The sequence below is a fragment of the Cydia fagiglandana genome, chromosome 25, assembly GCF_963556715.1.
Source record: "Cydia fagiglandana chromosome 25, ilCydFagi1.1, whole genome shotgun sequence".
Classification (NCBI taxonomy): Eukaryota; Metazoa; Arthropoda; class Insecta; order Lepidoptera; family Tortricidae; genus Cydia; species Cydia fagiglandana.
Window position 1 is genome coordinate 2,804,512 of NC_085956.1, and position 17,459 is coordinate 2,821,970.

At 38.5% G+C, this 17,459-nt stretch overlaps 2 protein-coding genes across 2 annotated transcripts; both read left to right on the forward strand.

Moving 5' to 3' along the window:
* The first annotated feature begins 496 nt into the window (after positions 1–496).
* On the forward strand, positions 497–14,404 carry LOC134676796 (uncharacterized). The gene is made up of 7 exons (XM_063535178.1): positions 497–827; positions 1,720–1,873; positions 2,949–3,926; positions 4,330–4,416; positions 4,556–4,642; positions 13,951–14,240; positions 14,381–14,404. Exons 1-7 carry the CDS (start codon positions 642–644, stop codon positions 14,402–14,404), a joined length of 1,806 nt encoding a protein of 601 aa, XP_063391248.1. The 5' UTR covers positions 497–641.
* A 588-nt stretch (positions 14,405–14,992) lies between these two features.
* LOC134676987 (gastrula zinc finger protein XlCGF17.1-like) lies at positions 14,993–16,763 on the forward strand. The gene is given in 1 exon segment (XM_063535361.1): positions 14,993–16,763. A coding segment is annotated over 1 exon segment (1,038 nt). The 5' UTR covers positions 14,993–15,095; the 3' UTR covers positions 16,134–16,763.
* The last annotated feature ends 696 nt before the right edge of the window (positions 16,764–17,459 follow it).

A 17,459-nucleotide genomic window follows, 5' to 3' on the forward strand; every position in this document is an offset into this window, starting at 1 on the left:
TGAAAAGTCGATTTTAATCATGTTATATATCGATAAACGCTACACAGCGGAACGAAATAGCAATTAATTGAAGCTTCAATATCTTCGTTAAACATAAACATAATTGAAATGCTAATGGATAATGAATATATTATAATGTAATAAAATAATTCAATTATTGCGGACCACCTATTTTAATGGGTATTTATGTATTTTAATTAAATATCTGAACTTTCCCTTGGTTCTCTCCTGGGGCGTGACTACAAAATTGTGATCTGATAACCACAATAAAGAAAAAAAGCGTTTTTGTTCATTTTAGGTATAGTTAAACCTTTGAAGTAAAATTAAAATTGCAAGAAATGTCGGTAGTTTATCGATATGACTTTATCGACATGGCTACAGCGAAGTGGGTCGCTTTGTTAATCGTACACTAAACAAAAAGTGGTCCCACTGACAGCTCGCTTGGAAGGCATCTGTATATATTCTTATATCTATGGATTATATGCTTGTCATATTATGATGATTGTCAAAAATGTCAGGTTAACGAATTAAAAATGAAAATTATATTTTCAATGGAACCTTTATTACTTACACTTGGCTTAATTGTGCTCAAACAGATGTTTCGCGGTGTGTTAATTACAATATAGCATGTAATTATTAATATGCACAAATTTTATAAGTCGTGCTCGGTCCCTCTGTGCAAAAACACAACAAAAACAACACCTTCCAAATTGTTTGTGTATGTTTCACTGAATAAAGAAATAAGAGAAAAGTGGTTAACACTCGCAAAGCGAGACACAGCATGTATACCGACTTCCTCCATGTGGTTTTGTGAAGATCATTTTGATGTAAGTATTGTTTATTGGATGAGATGCCGTTTTAAGTACGGTTTGCACCGAAAGAGCGGCGTCGAAGCGCATTTCACATTTGTACGGCTGCAAGCCGGTTGGCTCCTCGCGGACGGGGACGGCTCCATACGGAATGAATCGTTTCTGCCATACCACTAAAAATGTTACTAGTTCAGCGGTGTTACTCACGAATTCCAGCCAATCGTGCAGTCTAACGCAACTAGTTGCGACCAATAACGCGCGTAATGCGAACTCATCAACCAATCGCGCGCGTGATGCGAACTCATCGCGTTGTAGCGGTGTCACACCGCTGTACTGGCCCCTGTCATGCCCCATTATTATTGTCCGTCACTGCCCGTAAAGTCAGTGCCTAGATATCTGTCAAAATGCCATACATAATGTATAGGCACATTGAAAATACGCTCCGACGCTGCGGCCAGCCGGTTGGTAGGAATCATACAAAAATCTATGTTTTTCAAACACATAAGGCATTAGGTTATGCCCATTTTGGCCTTAGCTTTCATTTCAAATACATATTTGGCAGTAGTCACATATTTGTGCCATTCTCAATCAAAAGGGTACTTATTGTCAGGGTCTGCCTTAAACTATGCTGGGAGCCTTGGGCCCATAAGAATATGGGGCCCTTTTGTAAAGAAAGCTAATTAAACTAATATTTTTTTACTGTGACCTTCTATTTATTATGGGTAATCAAATATACTGTTACTGTCTGTCCTTCCGGGCCCCCTGAGGATGGGGGCCCCGTGTACCTGCTTATTATCAGTTGTCAATGAGGCGCTATTTCCATATGGCTTCATTGACAACCGACAATGTGGTACCGTTTGATTGAAAACGGCATCGAATGTGTGAAAAGAACAAATTTTGTTCTTTTCAGATTCCAAATGATATGGAGAATTACATGCAGTATCATCTGATGGGGTCGGTGTCAAAAGTGCACATGAAAACAGGATGTATTCCCACTAAATTTGCATGTCAATCAGACAGAGAACAATATATCACAGGGCATAGGGACCTATCTGAAAGTCCAGGTACATTTTCTAGGTTTATTATTTATGTTTAGGTAATCAAACAACCACTACAAGTAATATTTATTTACTAAACTAATTACTATAATGAACTGATATAAATGTCATATACTAAGAAAAACTGACCATGGCCTCCAGTGCCCCAGGCTAGAATCAAACTAGCCTTCAGTAAGAAGTGCATATACTATGAAAAATTCGACCTATGCCGCTGTGGCCCGGTGGCCGAATGGCACGGGCACCTGACATGATAGCAGAGGACGCTGGTTTGATTCCAGCCTGGGGTACTGGAGGCCTTGGTCAGTTTTTCTTAGTATATGTCATTTATATCAGTTTATAATTTATATAGTAGTGTTTCTACTTGAAATAAAAACAAATTAAAATATTTTCAGATAATTATTTAATTTGCTGTAATAGTAATTAATTACTATAATGTCTAAAATATTCCAATATGTCTGGGCCACACCGCTTCCGGGCGATTGTCACTACAATGAATTTTATTGTCCGGTAGTCCGAGGTTTTTACGGTCCGATATGGCACGCCATTAAATGTGTATACTAGCTTGTGCACTAGACGTAATTTTACCGTCCGACATTTTACTTTTCCCCATTCCGGACAGATTTTTTCCGGTCCGAGATGACAGCTATGAAAAACGTGTTTTTATGCTTGTGCACTGCGTCTGGAATTAGTATTATTCTTGACTTGGCCGGGCGGGGGCGGGCTAGGGGTTACCTCTCTTTTAGTAAAAAGACGTTTACGTTACGTTACGTTTACAAGCCCATCATCCGTTTTTTTCATGCCACTGCGCCGCACCTGAGGGTAAAAAGACGGACAAGTGCACAAGCCAATCATCCGTTTTTTTCATGCCATATCGGACCATGAAAACTCGGACTGCCGGACAGTAAAATTCATTGTAGTGCACAATCACCCTACCACTTATTCCTATGAATAATGTTATTATTCGGAGCAAAAGAATGGTTGCTTAAATATACATTTTATTATGTAGCCAAGCCAGTCCTTAGATATATACGTCAATGGAAACTTATTATTCATCAAAATTAAATGCTTTTTAACTTGGCAGTGCACATTAAGGAGGAGACAGAAGATATGCAGCATTGTGACTGTCAGATGAAGACACTGTGTGTGGATCAAATTAAAGAGGAGTCCTCATGCTCGGATGAGGAATGCAGCATGAGTAAGACAGTGACTCTTGGCAGCCTGTACACCAACCATAAGCCCTTATGTTTGGTCAGCACAGGCTATGGTGTGAGTGAGGCAGAAAAGCTAGCTGAAGAGCTAAAGGAGGAGGCACTATGTTCAGACGGCATGGAGTGTGGCATGGCTGGCATGAGCGAGTCGGCCATGCTGGCCGGTGCAGATACTGACCGTGATGTAAAGGATGAGCTTGTGCTCGGATCAGAGCATGTGAAGAAAGAGCCTTCATTGTCAGAGAGCGTAGAGTATGGAATGAGTGAGGCGGCCATGCTGGCCGATGTGGATACTGACCATGGTGTACAGGATGGGCTTGTGCTCGGATCAGAGCATGTGAAGGAAGAGCCTTCATTGTCAGAGAGCGTAGAGTATGGAATGAGTGAGGCGGCCATGCTGGCCGGTGTGGATACTGACCATGGTGTACAGGATGGGCTTGTGCTCGGATCACAGCATGTGAAGGAAGAGCCTTCATTGTCAGAGAGCGTAGAGTATGGAATGAGTGAGGCGGCCATGCTGGCCGGTGTGGATACTGACCATGGTGTACAGGATGGGCTTGTGCTCAGATCAGAGCATGTGAAGGAAGAGCCTTCATTGTCAGAGAGCGTAGAGTATGGAATGAGTGAGGCGGCCATGCTGGCCGGTGTGGATACTGATCATGATGTACAGGATGGGCTTGTGCTCAGATCAGAGCATGTGAAGGAAGAGCCTTCATTGTCAGAGAGCGTAGAGTATGGAATGAGTGAAGCGGCAATACTGGCAGACCTGTATGCTGACCATGTCGTAAAGGATGAGTTAGTGCTGGGGTCGGAGCATCCACATCGGCCAGATGTATCTCTGGTAGGCCTCGGTAAGTTGTCCTGAGTTATATTTATGAAATTGTCAATACTAAAGTTTTCCAATAACAAATGTCTATACCAATAATGTAATCAAATTTAATCTGTTGACTTGATATTCATACTGAGCAAAAAAGTATGGTTTAACTTCGATTCCCGGTTATGTATGAGAGTTAAAAAAAATTTAATGTCATTATTATTAAATCTAAAATCAAAGCCATGGTTCCTAAGAACAGATTTCGCTGTCTCTCATAGTTTCTGACTTCTCCATACTAACCCATTTGGATTGATCGGCCTGGATACTTATAACTAATATGTCAGTATGAGCAAGATGCACAGAAAGTATGTTACATTCACGCTAGCATTTATGTCAGTGCCAAGCTGGTGGTAGCCACACTTACCCTATATTTTTTATAGAATCAACATCTGGCTTCTGTGACGTGCAACCTCTACCACACTACCTCGGAGACCACAATTATCCAAAAGAATCTTCAACAGCAGTAGGTTAGTAAACAATATAACAATATATGGGGCATTATCTATGAAAAGGGACCTTATTGTCGATGGCGCTTACGCCGCACTGCGTCGCGCGGCATTGTTTTTATATCGGAGCATCGTTAATAATGGCTTTATTTTTTTATAGAATCAACATCTATCTTCTGTGACGTGCAACCCCTACCACACTACCTCGGAGACCACAATTATGCAAAAGAATTTTCAACAGCAGTAGGTAAGTTGATTTTTAGGGTTCCGTACCTCAAAAGGAAAAAACGGAACCCTTATAGGATCACTCGTGCGACTGTCTGTCTGTCCGTCTGTCACAGCCTATTTTCTCCAAAACTTCTGGACCAATTCAGTTGAAATTTGGTACACATAATATATGTAAATTAGTGACCCAAAGATGGACATATTTTTTTTATAATTTTAAAATTCATATGTTCGAAGTTATTTAAGAAAATAGCCAAAAAATTACCACCCCCCCTTTTATCTCCGAAACTACTGGGTCTAAAATTATGAAAAAAATACCCAAAATAGTTCTTTACCTATAGATGACAGTAAAACCTATTAGAAGTCAAGCGTGAGTCGGACTTATGTACGGAACCCTAGAAACACGAATCCGACTCGCACTTGGCCGGTTTTTTATTTTATTATAAATTATAAATAAAATTTTCTCCAATATGCTCGGAAATGTTCACCTTACTGTAGCAAAAATAGTACGGGAAGTTCTTCGTTAATGTCAAACTCTAACTAAAAAACATCAAACTATCGCTGTCCTGTTCTAGCGGACGGGAAGTAAAAAAACACTACAGTAATAACTTATTACTGTATTGTTTTTTACTTTTTAATAATAATAAATAAATAAAATATAAATATATTATAGGACATTCTTACACATAATTATTATAATTATAATAATAAAAAACGCAAACAGCCAATTATTATTGCCGCGAGCCGCTTCTACACGATCCGATCAGCTATCATTTCACGTGTATGATCGTGCGAATACTGCTTAATAAAATCAAAGATTATTTTTATATTTTTTTTAAATCTCATCCGTGTTCATAAAGCTTACATAGTTTGTCAAAGGACTTTCTCATTTCAAACATAGACAAAGAGAATCATACTATCTTTGTCTTACACTAGTACTAGCACCCAAAAGAAAAGGATGGGTGTAGTTTTCCTGGTTCTTACTGACTGAAAAGTTGGTTTGACAAACTATATTGCGCAATTATATTGAATGAACGAATATTGAATGGTACTGAATGGCAGAATAAGTTTGTGCCTTTAACTTTTAAAAATTAATTAAAGAGGGAAATTGTTTTTGACATTTTGGATGTGAAGGTTTGATTTGAGTGATGCTTGATGCTTAAATAATTATTATTTTAGCTTATTTCCTCGCATGTTTGGAGAAAAGCACTATATATGCCTCGGCAGGAATAGCAATTCGTGGATTCGTCTTCTTTGTCGGACTCCGCTTCGCGTCGTCCGACAAAATCGAAACTCATCCACGAATTGCCCTTTCCCGGCCTCTGCAATAATGTACTATTATTTCATTGAAAAATATCTAACAATTACAAACAATCATAATACGCTTAAAGTTACTTAAATATTATTAATGTACAATCATGGTCTAGAAAATAAAACAAATAAAATAAAAGATCCTATAAGCAAAAATTGTAACTGGCTTTAACATAATTATTTTACATCAATACCTAAACTAAGTAACGTAATACTGTATCTTAGGTTTATCGTGTTAGTAGGTCAATGTAGTGTAAGTTAGGTGCTTATTTTGTAAAACAATGAAGCTTATAATTATAGTACAAGGATTATAAAAAAGGAAGGATTATAGTATAGGGATAAGTTCGCCTTTGTACTAAATCTAAATACATTTATTTCAGATAACTCAGATCCATACATTGATACATTCGACTCACAATAATAAATAATCATACAACACCATTACAATATAAATGCTAAATTAAATTAAAATACTAAAAATAAAAATAAAATTATAATAAAATCACATTTAAAATTAATAAATTAGGCACAGAAACAAATTAAAAATTAAAACACATAATAAAAATTTATATTTAAAATCACAGAAAAACTATTTGTCATACGACACACACCCCTTGAGACTGTCTACCCACCGTTTCTGTATATGACAGCTACACATCCTTTCAGCAATGACTTTTAGAATGCTGTTGTGACTATCCCTCAATCGCCTCTGCATCGACGCGTACTTTTTGCGCATTATGGCGTGAAACCCATCGACGCGCGCGCCTACGAACATACCTGAGGCGCTGCATCTACGGGGCAGTCTCATCAGCATTCTAAAAACATTGTTGTAGTGGACACGCAGTGCGTCGTATGCTCGTCGCGTGTATCTAGCCCATAGGCTACCCGTGTAGAAAATCTGGCAAAAGGCTTTAAAAAGAGTTATTTTAACTTCCTGCGTGCTACGGGCAAACCTACGGGCCAGCATGTTGCTTCTCACAGCCAACGCCCTGCGCTCTCTCTCAATGTCAGGGTCATCAGACAAAGTCTCAGTGATGATGTGCCCTAGATACTTAAACTGCTTAACTATGCTCAGCTCAGAACCATTCAGTACAACAGGAGGAATATTGGAAGGCTGGAAATTTCGTTCCGTTTTAAAAACCATTACCTCACTCTTCTTACAGTTGTACTGTAAGCCATGCGCTTGAGCATAGTTTTCACACGTACGGACTAGCTCACGCAACGCTCCGATCGAAGGGCTCAGCAGCACCATATCGTCCGCGTAACTAAGATTATTAACACAGGTACCGTTAATATGGCATCCGGCATGCATGCTGCTGAGCTCAACGATCAGCTCGTTAACGTACAAGTTAAATAATTTAGGTGACGTTAATCCGCCTTGTCTTACACCACATTGTAACTTGTACTCGCTAGATAGCACGTCCGCCCACTTAACCTGGTTTATTTGGTTTCCATACCAATACTGGAACAACCTAACGCACTCCTCGGGCACACCCGCATCCACCAGCTTTTTCCATAGCACCTCGTATACAACACGATCAAAAGCTTTGGAAAGGTCTAAAAAGCACGCGTATACGGGTGTTTTGCGCTCGGTGTATTGCGCAACCGTGTGTTTTAGACATAATATTGCGCTTTCCGTTGATTCACCAGCTCTGAATCCAAACTGCGCATCATGAAGTTTAAGGTGCATCTCGAGGCGTGCGTCCAGTAAACTGTCCAGTACCTTTGCCAGAACTGTAGCTAAAGAAATCGGCCTATAATTTGAAACATCCGATACGTCGCCTGTTCTGTCCTTGACAATAGGTACAACTAAAAGGTTCACATAAAAGGCTCAGGTAAGTAGGAGTGTCCCATACACAGGTTATAGAACATGGAAAGCACACGTGGTAAGTGAATACCAGCAAACTACAGGTGTTCAATGCTAAGTCCGTCATGACCGGGTGATTTGCCTCTTTGCATCTTACGTATGACTTTATCAACTTCAGAAGCCGTAAACCTCGTATAACACTCCGTCATGCCAGACCCAGCACCGACACTAACGTTCTGCATAGTCAATGAGACATTGGAAGGAACAAGCAGTGGGTCCACTGTAAAATGTTTTTTAAAGGATTCCGCTATCATCTTTCGATCCGTAATTCCATTAACGATAATAGGGAGGCCAGGTTTACTATTCAAACTATTGGTTTTTTTCCAAAAATCCCTAAATCTTTTTGACGAATGTGCCCTAGCCAATTTGTCCATTTTAATTTGGTCTTCATTAACCTGGCACCATTTTAATCTCGATTTAAAAACTTTTCTACTTTCGTACATTTCCTGATAAAGTGGACCGGAAGAAGGTCTACCTACCTCAGACCAAAGTTGAAATTTAACCCTGGCCTCTCTGTGCGCCTCCGCGACGTGTTTGTTCCAACCAAGTACATAGCCGCCCTTCCGTCGTACAACACGCTTACCACCCAACTAGCAAAAAAGTCTCAGATTGCGCACTTTATAAGAGTAGTGAGCTTATAGCGCTCTTATTTTTGTTTTGAACTTGTCATCGCTCTTATATTAGTCTTAGACAAGCTAATACGCACTTTAGTAAGTTTAGTCTTATTACCTAGTCTTATATATGTATATTAGAGCATTTTATAATACCATTATAAGCCTCTCGCTCTTACAATAACATTTACTAAGTCTCATTGAACTTGAGAGTACCTGGTCTTATATCCACATTCTCTAAGTTCATTTGATCTTATAATAGACTTTCTAAATGCTATTATAAGAATGTAAGACTAATATCAACATGGCATAATACTATTATGAGCCTCTCGCTCTTACAATAACATTTACTAAGTCTCATTGAACTTGAGAGTACTTGGTCTTATATCCACATTCTCTAAGTTCATTTGATCTTATATTAGACTTTCTAAATGCTATTATAAGAATGTAAGGCTAATATCAACATAGCATAATACTATTATAAGCCTCTTGCTTTTACAACAACATTTACGAAGTCTCATTGAACTTGAGAGTACGTGGTCTTATATCCACATTCTCTAAGTTCATTTGAACTTATATTAGACTTTATAAATGCTATTATAAGAATGTAAGACTAATATCAACATAGCATAATACTATTATAAGCCTCTTGCTCTTACAACAACATTTATGAAGTCTCATTGAACTTGAGAGTACGTGGTCTTATATCCACATTCTCTAAGTTCATTTGAACTTATATTAGACTTTATAAATGCTATTATAAGAATGTAAGACTAATATCAACATAGCATAATACTATTATAAGCCTCTTGCTCTTACAACAACATTTACGAAGTCTCATTGAACTTGAGAGTACCTGGTCTTATATCCACATTCTCTTAGTTCATTTGATCTTATATTAGACTTTCTAAATGCTATTATAAGAATGTAAGACTAATATCAACATAGCATAATACTATTATAAGCCTCTTGCTCTTACAACAACATTTACGAAGTCTCATTGAACTTGAGAGTACCTGGTCTTATATCCTCATTCTCTTAGTTCATTTGATTTTATATTAGATTTCTAAATGCTATTGTAAGAATGTAAGACTAATATTAACATAGCATAAGAACACTGTAAGTACGTACTTTTCTGATCTTACTAAAGCTATAATAAGATCAACAGCAGCACTTTAGTAAGATATTAGAGTGATATAAGATCAAGACACTTATATCACAATAGAGAAGATCAATATCAGATGGTTTGATCTTAAATCGTTTTTGGGAACACTATTGTTAGTATTAGTAATTCAACATGGCCACATCATTTGTATTCAGAATGCTTAAAATACTCTAATAGTGCGCTTGAAAAATGCACCTACATCAATGGCTGACTATCAATACAAAATAAAGAAATAAAATAATTATAAAAATATTCAAATACCATATTTGAGTAGGCGCATAAAGTTTGAAGTGTAAAACAGGGTCTACTTTACAATAAATAATATTTTCCCATGTGAATACTTACCCTGAAACATAAACAGACGATGATAAACAGCACGTTATTATATTTAAACATAATTCATAAAAAGTATGATAAACACTTACACTAATATGTTTTTGTCACGTTGCAGTTAATTTCACCCGTATATTTATACTTCACAAATAGAATGTTTCAAACCAAAATAAGCTTATTTAGGCTTACAAGATTCTAACGTTCGACCAATATAAGCCTATGTAGGCTTACAAGATACTTACGTTCGACCAATATAAGCCTATGTAGTATGTAGGCTTACAAGATACTTACGTTCGACCAATATAAGCCTATGTAGTATGTAGGCTTACAAGATACTTACGTTCGACCAATATAAGCCTATGTAGGCTTACAAGATACTTACGTAAAAGCGATATTAGCCTAAAGCAGCTTAATATAGTTTTGAAAAAGATTACTGTGAATGCAAACAACATTCAATTAGACTGATATTAGAACGATATTAAAATAAATACGCTTATGCTTTGTGCCCAAACCCGGGCTTATACGATGATATAAAATCAATATAAGAGCGACAAAATTGTAGTCTAGAGACTGTTGTTAGCGTGATTTTGCTAGTTGGGCAGTACTCATAGATGCCTCAGTCAATATTCCTATGATTTTATTATACATAGCATCCAAATATTGTCTATGATCATTATTTGTACACATATAATCACAACATGCACGTAACTCCTGAGGAAAATCAATTTCACTGAACCTTTCATGACACAACTCTGAGTATGCCCTGACCTGCTCTGGCTTACGGTCGCCCCAGACTACGTTTTGACCCACTAAGTTTTTATAAATAGGGCTCGTAGACGTACGCGTCAGCTGATTCAAGTCACACTCGAGTACAAGAGGGTAATGGTCGGACCAAAACACGTCATATATAACTCTTACATCTCGAACAGAGTCATAAGCAGCCTTTGTCGTCAGACAGTGGTCTAGCCACCTCCTACACCCGTGGGCTTCGCTTATAAAAGTGAAAGTATCAGAACTGAGGCCTAGTTTGTCAATATCGGTACAGTGCCAATCAAGATCATCACAGAACTTTAACATTTCCTTATAAAACAATTGATTCGGGTGTGCATTAAAATCACCCAACATAAATGCTGCTTGGACATCACTATTATCGTTTATTATTGCATTTAGTTCACTAAGACATACCGTAAATTCATCCAGATTATCCAAACAATCCGTGGGCATGTAAACATTAAACACTAGTATCGCACTGTCACTATCACGCACCTTTACCTTTATACCTACGATACGCGCACTGTCACATTGTACAACGGTTACAGAGTAGAAAGCGCTCTTCCGCCACAGTAAGGCTACTCCTCCATGTGGCCTACCAACCAGCGGACCCTCCGATAAGTCCACTGCCGACTTCGCCGTGTAACCGAACTCATTGCTAACTGTCTCCAGGATAGGATTTTCAAAAGAAAGTAGCCACGTCTCTTGTAGGGCCAAAAGATCAGCCTTTCCACAAAGTTGTCGCACCCCTTCAATGGAACGTTTCAAAGACTTGCAGTTGTAAGTAATTAGTTTAGTTAGCATTTTTGCAGTTTACAAATTATCTACTTATCTAATCTAATTAGTCTTACTTTCTTTCTCGAGCTCTGCAAACTTCACGAAACGCCTAAAAGAAATTCCATCGGGCCAGAAACTACCATCTAAGTATATATCTAACTTCTGCTTTGCTACTAATACTTTGTAGGTATTATAGTCCCGTTCCTTTACACTTTTTATCTTCCACAACGTAACCCTTTCCTTCGTTTTTTCAAATATATAGTCACGTATGTCCGCCTCCGAGGCGTCTTTGTGTACATAAGATATATACAGCGGCACCTTTGACTCTGCCGCTTTAAACTTAGTGTTCGATGGCGGCGCGGCCTTGCCTTTACTACTCATAAACATATTTCTAAGGCGATAACGCTGAGTTTTAACAAACTCCTCACTTGGACGAACTAATTTCTTCGCGGGATTTATTGTTTTAGCTATATCCGCAAATGAGGCATTTGTCGTGCTAGTCCCCGGCTGCATGTTATTGTCATCCCAATTTGGAGGAGCCACACTAACTATCTTGTCATTATTATCAGAATGCAGCGGTCCCACTTGAGTATGAATAGACAGCTGCTCAATCGCCGCGTCAGCGTCACTAGTTAACGTCTGATACGAGTTCGACGTTCCGTTATCAGGCGCAGGTGTAGGTGAGATAGATGCGTGCTGTGCCCCGTGTATCTGAGCAGGTACGCTATCTGCGCTCGACCGCCGGTCGGTGGCCTCATCTTGCTCGGCCAGTGACGTCACGCTGCAATTGTACGACAACCCGTAAGGACCGCTATCCAAACAAGCACCTCTCACTCTGTTTACATTCAGATTGCCATTGAAAAAAGAATTATGTTTATTTTGAAGTAATTCTACCTCTTCCTTAGCATATTTGTCCTTAATAGAATTTACTTCCTCTCGTAGTAACGACAAATCTTTCAAAAGTCTAGTTACGTCTATAAAATCCCAGGTCACTGGAGGAAGTCGGTGAAGGTCCTTGGCTACAAATATCGGCAGTTCCTCTGGGTTAACGTCTCTAAATAGTCTTAGCATGTCTTCCAGGTCTCTGCTATCTTTGCCATCGCCTCTCCTCGATATGTAACGCTTTCCGGACTTCACAGATTCAAATAATAACGACTTTGCCTTGTCTATTTCTTCGGTCCTAAAATTGGTTTTACATATTCGCATGATACTCTCATTGTCCATCACTCCAATTTTGTTCTGCATAAAAGCTAGAACTTCACTTATTACAATATTACACATTGCACATTTCACTGTTGCCGACGACATCGTGAGATCGAACTCAGCGCGAGCCAATCACGCGCACCCCGTATGACGTTCGTGCGACGACTGTACTAAATGACGATTGTTATTTTTCCTGTTTTGTTTTGATTTTTGTACAATAAAGTGTTTTACTACTACTATAGTTCGTTTTTTTTAGCATTAGAAAGAACTCCGCAGAAGTAAGCGTACAGTTTCTATCAACCTCTTTAATTCTTAATAATGATTGAATTATCTAATGTAGCACGGTCAATACATATAATTTACTTCAATTTATTACCGTTAAAAGTGCCGGATTTGGAACCACAAGCTTACTTCTGCGAAGTTCTTTCTAATGCTAAAAAAAACGAACTATAGTACAAGAATGTAGGTAAATATCAGTGAATTAAATTACCGTTTCAACTTGACAATTTACAAATTATTATTTATTTCACAGATAATATGATCCATAATTTATTAAATAAATAAATAAATATAATAGGACATTCTTACACAGATTGACTAACAGATTGGCTTGTGTTGTGGGTACTCAGACAACGATATATATAATATACAAATACTTAAATACATAGAAAACATCCATGACTCAGGAACAAATATCTGTATCATCATACAAATAAATGCCCTTACTGGGATTCGAACCCAGGACCATCGGCTTCGCAGGCAGAGTCACTACCCACTAGGCCAGACCAGTCGTCAATTAGTATTAGTACCCACACCCAAGGCCAAAAGTATGGAAGCTTATACTTTGACGATTGGAAAACAATTTGAATAGTAAATTACTCGATGCTGGTTTTGATAGAGAGGAGGATTTTTAAGAGAAATAAGCCCTTTTGAAAAGACTGTCCTCAACTATCATCTTTGTCCTAACTTTTTTTTACCTTTTCGACAATATTTTAGGATATTTTGATATGTAGCGGGAATTTTTAATATTTTGGGGTTGCCCAATGCAAATTTTAGAAGACAAATATACAACAAAGATATATACATGAGACATTAAAGAAAACAACGTTGTTTCCATACTTTTGGCCTTGGGTGTATTTTTATACCTATATATCTCAGGACTTTTTTATAAGGTCATTTGATTCACGTTACACATAAAAACTAGCCCCATTCATGCCCCATTCTTATTGCCGTAAGGCCAGTCCTGAGATATACGAGTATATACGTCAATCAGTGTAACAATTTGGTTTCAGTATTTGAAGAAAAACCGTCACAAGAGCGCGTGCTTAGTCGAAACTCTCCGCTTGCGCTCCGAGACTGCTGCGTGCGGCTCGAACGTCTCCAACACCACGAGGCGCTCGCCGGCAACGACACAACACATACTGACACGGAATCTGATACTGAAAACATATATGCTAGAGACTGTATCATTAACAATCGTACAACAACTAGTGGTACAGACAATGATAATGAAAACATATATGCTAGAGACTGTAAGAGGATGTTTATATGCGATCTTTGTGGCAAAAAGTTCGCTTTGAAGGTGGGTTTAATGAAACATGTTGTAATCCATATACATGTACCTACTAACGCTGGATCGATTGAGCCAAATAATTCACAATACAAAGTAAGCATAAATATCGTAAATGAAAACTCAGATGAATATGTGTGTGACACTTGCAGAAAAACATTTCACCGCAAATATGACTTAATTCGTCATATACAAAACACGCATACGCAAACAAGTTCTAAAATAATAAAAACGGAGTCAACAGTCTATGAATGTAATAAAGAAGATAAGAAAACATACCCCTGCGGCACATGCGGAATACATTTTACACAAAAAGTGTATTTGATTACACATAAACGAATTCACACTGCCGAAAGGCCTTATTCGTGTAACATATGTGAAAAACGGTTTAAAACTTCTGGTTGTTTGAAAATTCATGAACGTGTTCATCCTGGTGTAAAACCATATTCGAGCGAACCGTGTAACAAGCAGTTTCAGGATGTGCGACTATTAAACAAACATAAAAAAGTTCATACAGGTGAAAAACCATATATGTGCGAAATATGTAAAAAACAGTTTTCGACCATACTGTCTTTAAATATACACAAAGTTACCCACACGGGTATTACGTGTGAAATTTGTAAGGCACATTTTAGGCAATGGGAAAAATTTCGAATTCATAAGCGAACTCACACAGGCGGGACGATATGTACGTGCGCGGTGTGTAATATGAAGTTTGCAAGTGTCTGGAAATTCAATGCGCACAATCGGACAGATACAAACGGGAGGCCATACGCATGTGGAATATGTGGAAAGCGGTATACACGAGCTTCTCATTTAACGAGACATAATCGGTATCACACTGGTGAAAAACCGTTCTCCTGCAAGATGTGTGATAAGAAATATTCGGAACAAGATTCTTTGAGCAAACACATACGAAGCCATACTGGAGCGAAGCCTTATTCTTGCTATGTCTGCAAAAAACGGTTCGCGGATAAGGGCTATTTGAACAAACACATACTAAGCCATACTGGAGCGAAGCCTTATTCTTGCGAAATCTGCAAAAAACGGTTCGTGCATAAGGGCAATTTGAACACACACTTACGAAGCCATACTGGAGAGAAGCCTTATTCTTGCGAAATCTGCAAAAAACGGTTCGCGCGTAAGAGCAGTTTGAACACACACATACTAAGCCATACTGGAGCGAAGCCTTATTCTTGCGAAATCTGCAAAAAACGGTTCGTGCAAAAGGGCTATTTGAACATACACGTACTAAGCCATACTGGAGCGAAGCCTTATTCTTGCGAAATCTGCAAAAAACGGTTCGCGCAAAGGGGCAGTTTGAACAGACACATACTAAGCCATACTGGAGCGAAGCCTTATTCTTGCGAAATCTGCAAAAAACGGTTCGCGCATAAGTGCAATTTGAAAACACACATACGAAGCCATACTGGAGCGAAGCCTTATTCTTGCGAAATCTGCAAAAAACGGTTCGCGCAAAGGGGCAGTTTGAACACACACATACGAACCCATACTGGAGCGAAGCCTTAATCTTGCGAAATCTGCAACAAACGGTTCGCGTTAAAGGGCAATTTGAAAACACACATACGAAGCCATACTGGAGCGAAGCCTTATTCTTGCGAAATCTGCAAAAAACGGTTCGCGCATAAGTGCAATTTGAACACACATACGAATCCATACTGGAGCGAAGCCTTAATCTTGCGAAATCTGCAACAAACGGTTCGCGTTAAAGGGCAATTTAAACACACACATACTAAGCCATACTGGAGCGAAGCCTTATTCTTGCGAAATCTGCAAAAAACAGTTCCCGCGAAAGTTCAGTTTGAACACACACATACGAAGCCATACTGGAGCGTAGCCAATTTTTACGAAATCTGCAAAAAACGGTTGGCGCATAAGGGCTAGGGATACTAAGCCATACTGGAGCGAAGCCTTATTCTTGCGAAATCTGCAACAAACGTTTTGAGCGAAAGTTCAATTTGAATACATACATACGAAGCCATACTGGAGCGAAGCCTTATTCCTGCAATTTCTGCAAAAAGCTGTTTGGCTGAGGGCCTTCTCCAGTTTTCGCCAAGTTTTTCTATCCTTGGCCTTCTGTGGCCAGTCCTTGCCAGCTGTAGCCACTATTTCATCGGTCCACCTTTCTTTCGGCTTCCCGTGTTTCCTGGTCCCGGTGGGACCACGCCATAGCGTGGTTATTACTGACTTCAACTTTAACTTCAAATATACTGTATTCATGTCGGCCTAGCAAGTAGCAACAAGCAATAATTATATTATCTTAAGAGGGGGTAGAGGAGGGTAAATTTTCAGATTCTGTCAAATTATCTCATTACACACAAACGCAGTTCACGCACACTACCTCAATTCACTGGGACAGGTCAATGACCCCTAATGTTTTTTTAACGGTGCTGTTTCGAGTTTGGTATTAACCACTGGCCTCCTTTGAGGAATTGAAACTGGCAAAGCGTTCCTTGAAATGAAATGAAATATTTATTTGTAAAAAAGAAATGGGTATACATAAATGATCTTATTTTATAGACAGTGTCTCTATTTTCAACCTATTACAGACATACAAATTAAATAACCTTACAACTATATTTACAGAAATTTTTATCTATATTTACATTATTGCTTCATTGCGAAATGGCAAAGTGGAATTGTTATAATACATTTTTTCTAAACACCATCTAAAAATCTACCTCTTAATCAGTTTAAAACGAGTTTGTATGCCTGGATATGTGACTTAGATATTTGTATACTATTAATGAGTTTTTCAATGTAGAATGTATACAGGGTGAAATTTAAATCACTGGCCATATTCATTCCCGGCACTAGGTTACACTTAAGGAATCTATTTAGCGAAAAAAAAGAGTACATTTTTTTTTAATTTTCATTTTTCAATTTTTAAATATTTTCCACGAGTCTTTTTTTTTTTTTATTATGCATGGGTTTACTCATGGCCACAGACTAGCCGAGGCGTAGACGTGGCCTACGATGGAGCGAGCTCGCCCAGAAGGTGCCTGTTCACTCTTGATTTGAAGGTTGCCGGGTTATAAGAGCACGGAAATATAGACGCCGGCAAGGAATTCCAAGGAGTCGTGGTCACCCTATTACCACAAATGTAAACAAACCTAATAGTAGGATTTAACAACAACATCAGCAAAACCCTTATCTGACCTTTAATAAACCTTATAATCGTTGCAATAGGGTCCATCTAGTTAGTGTTGG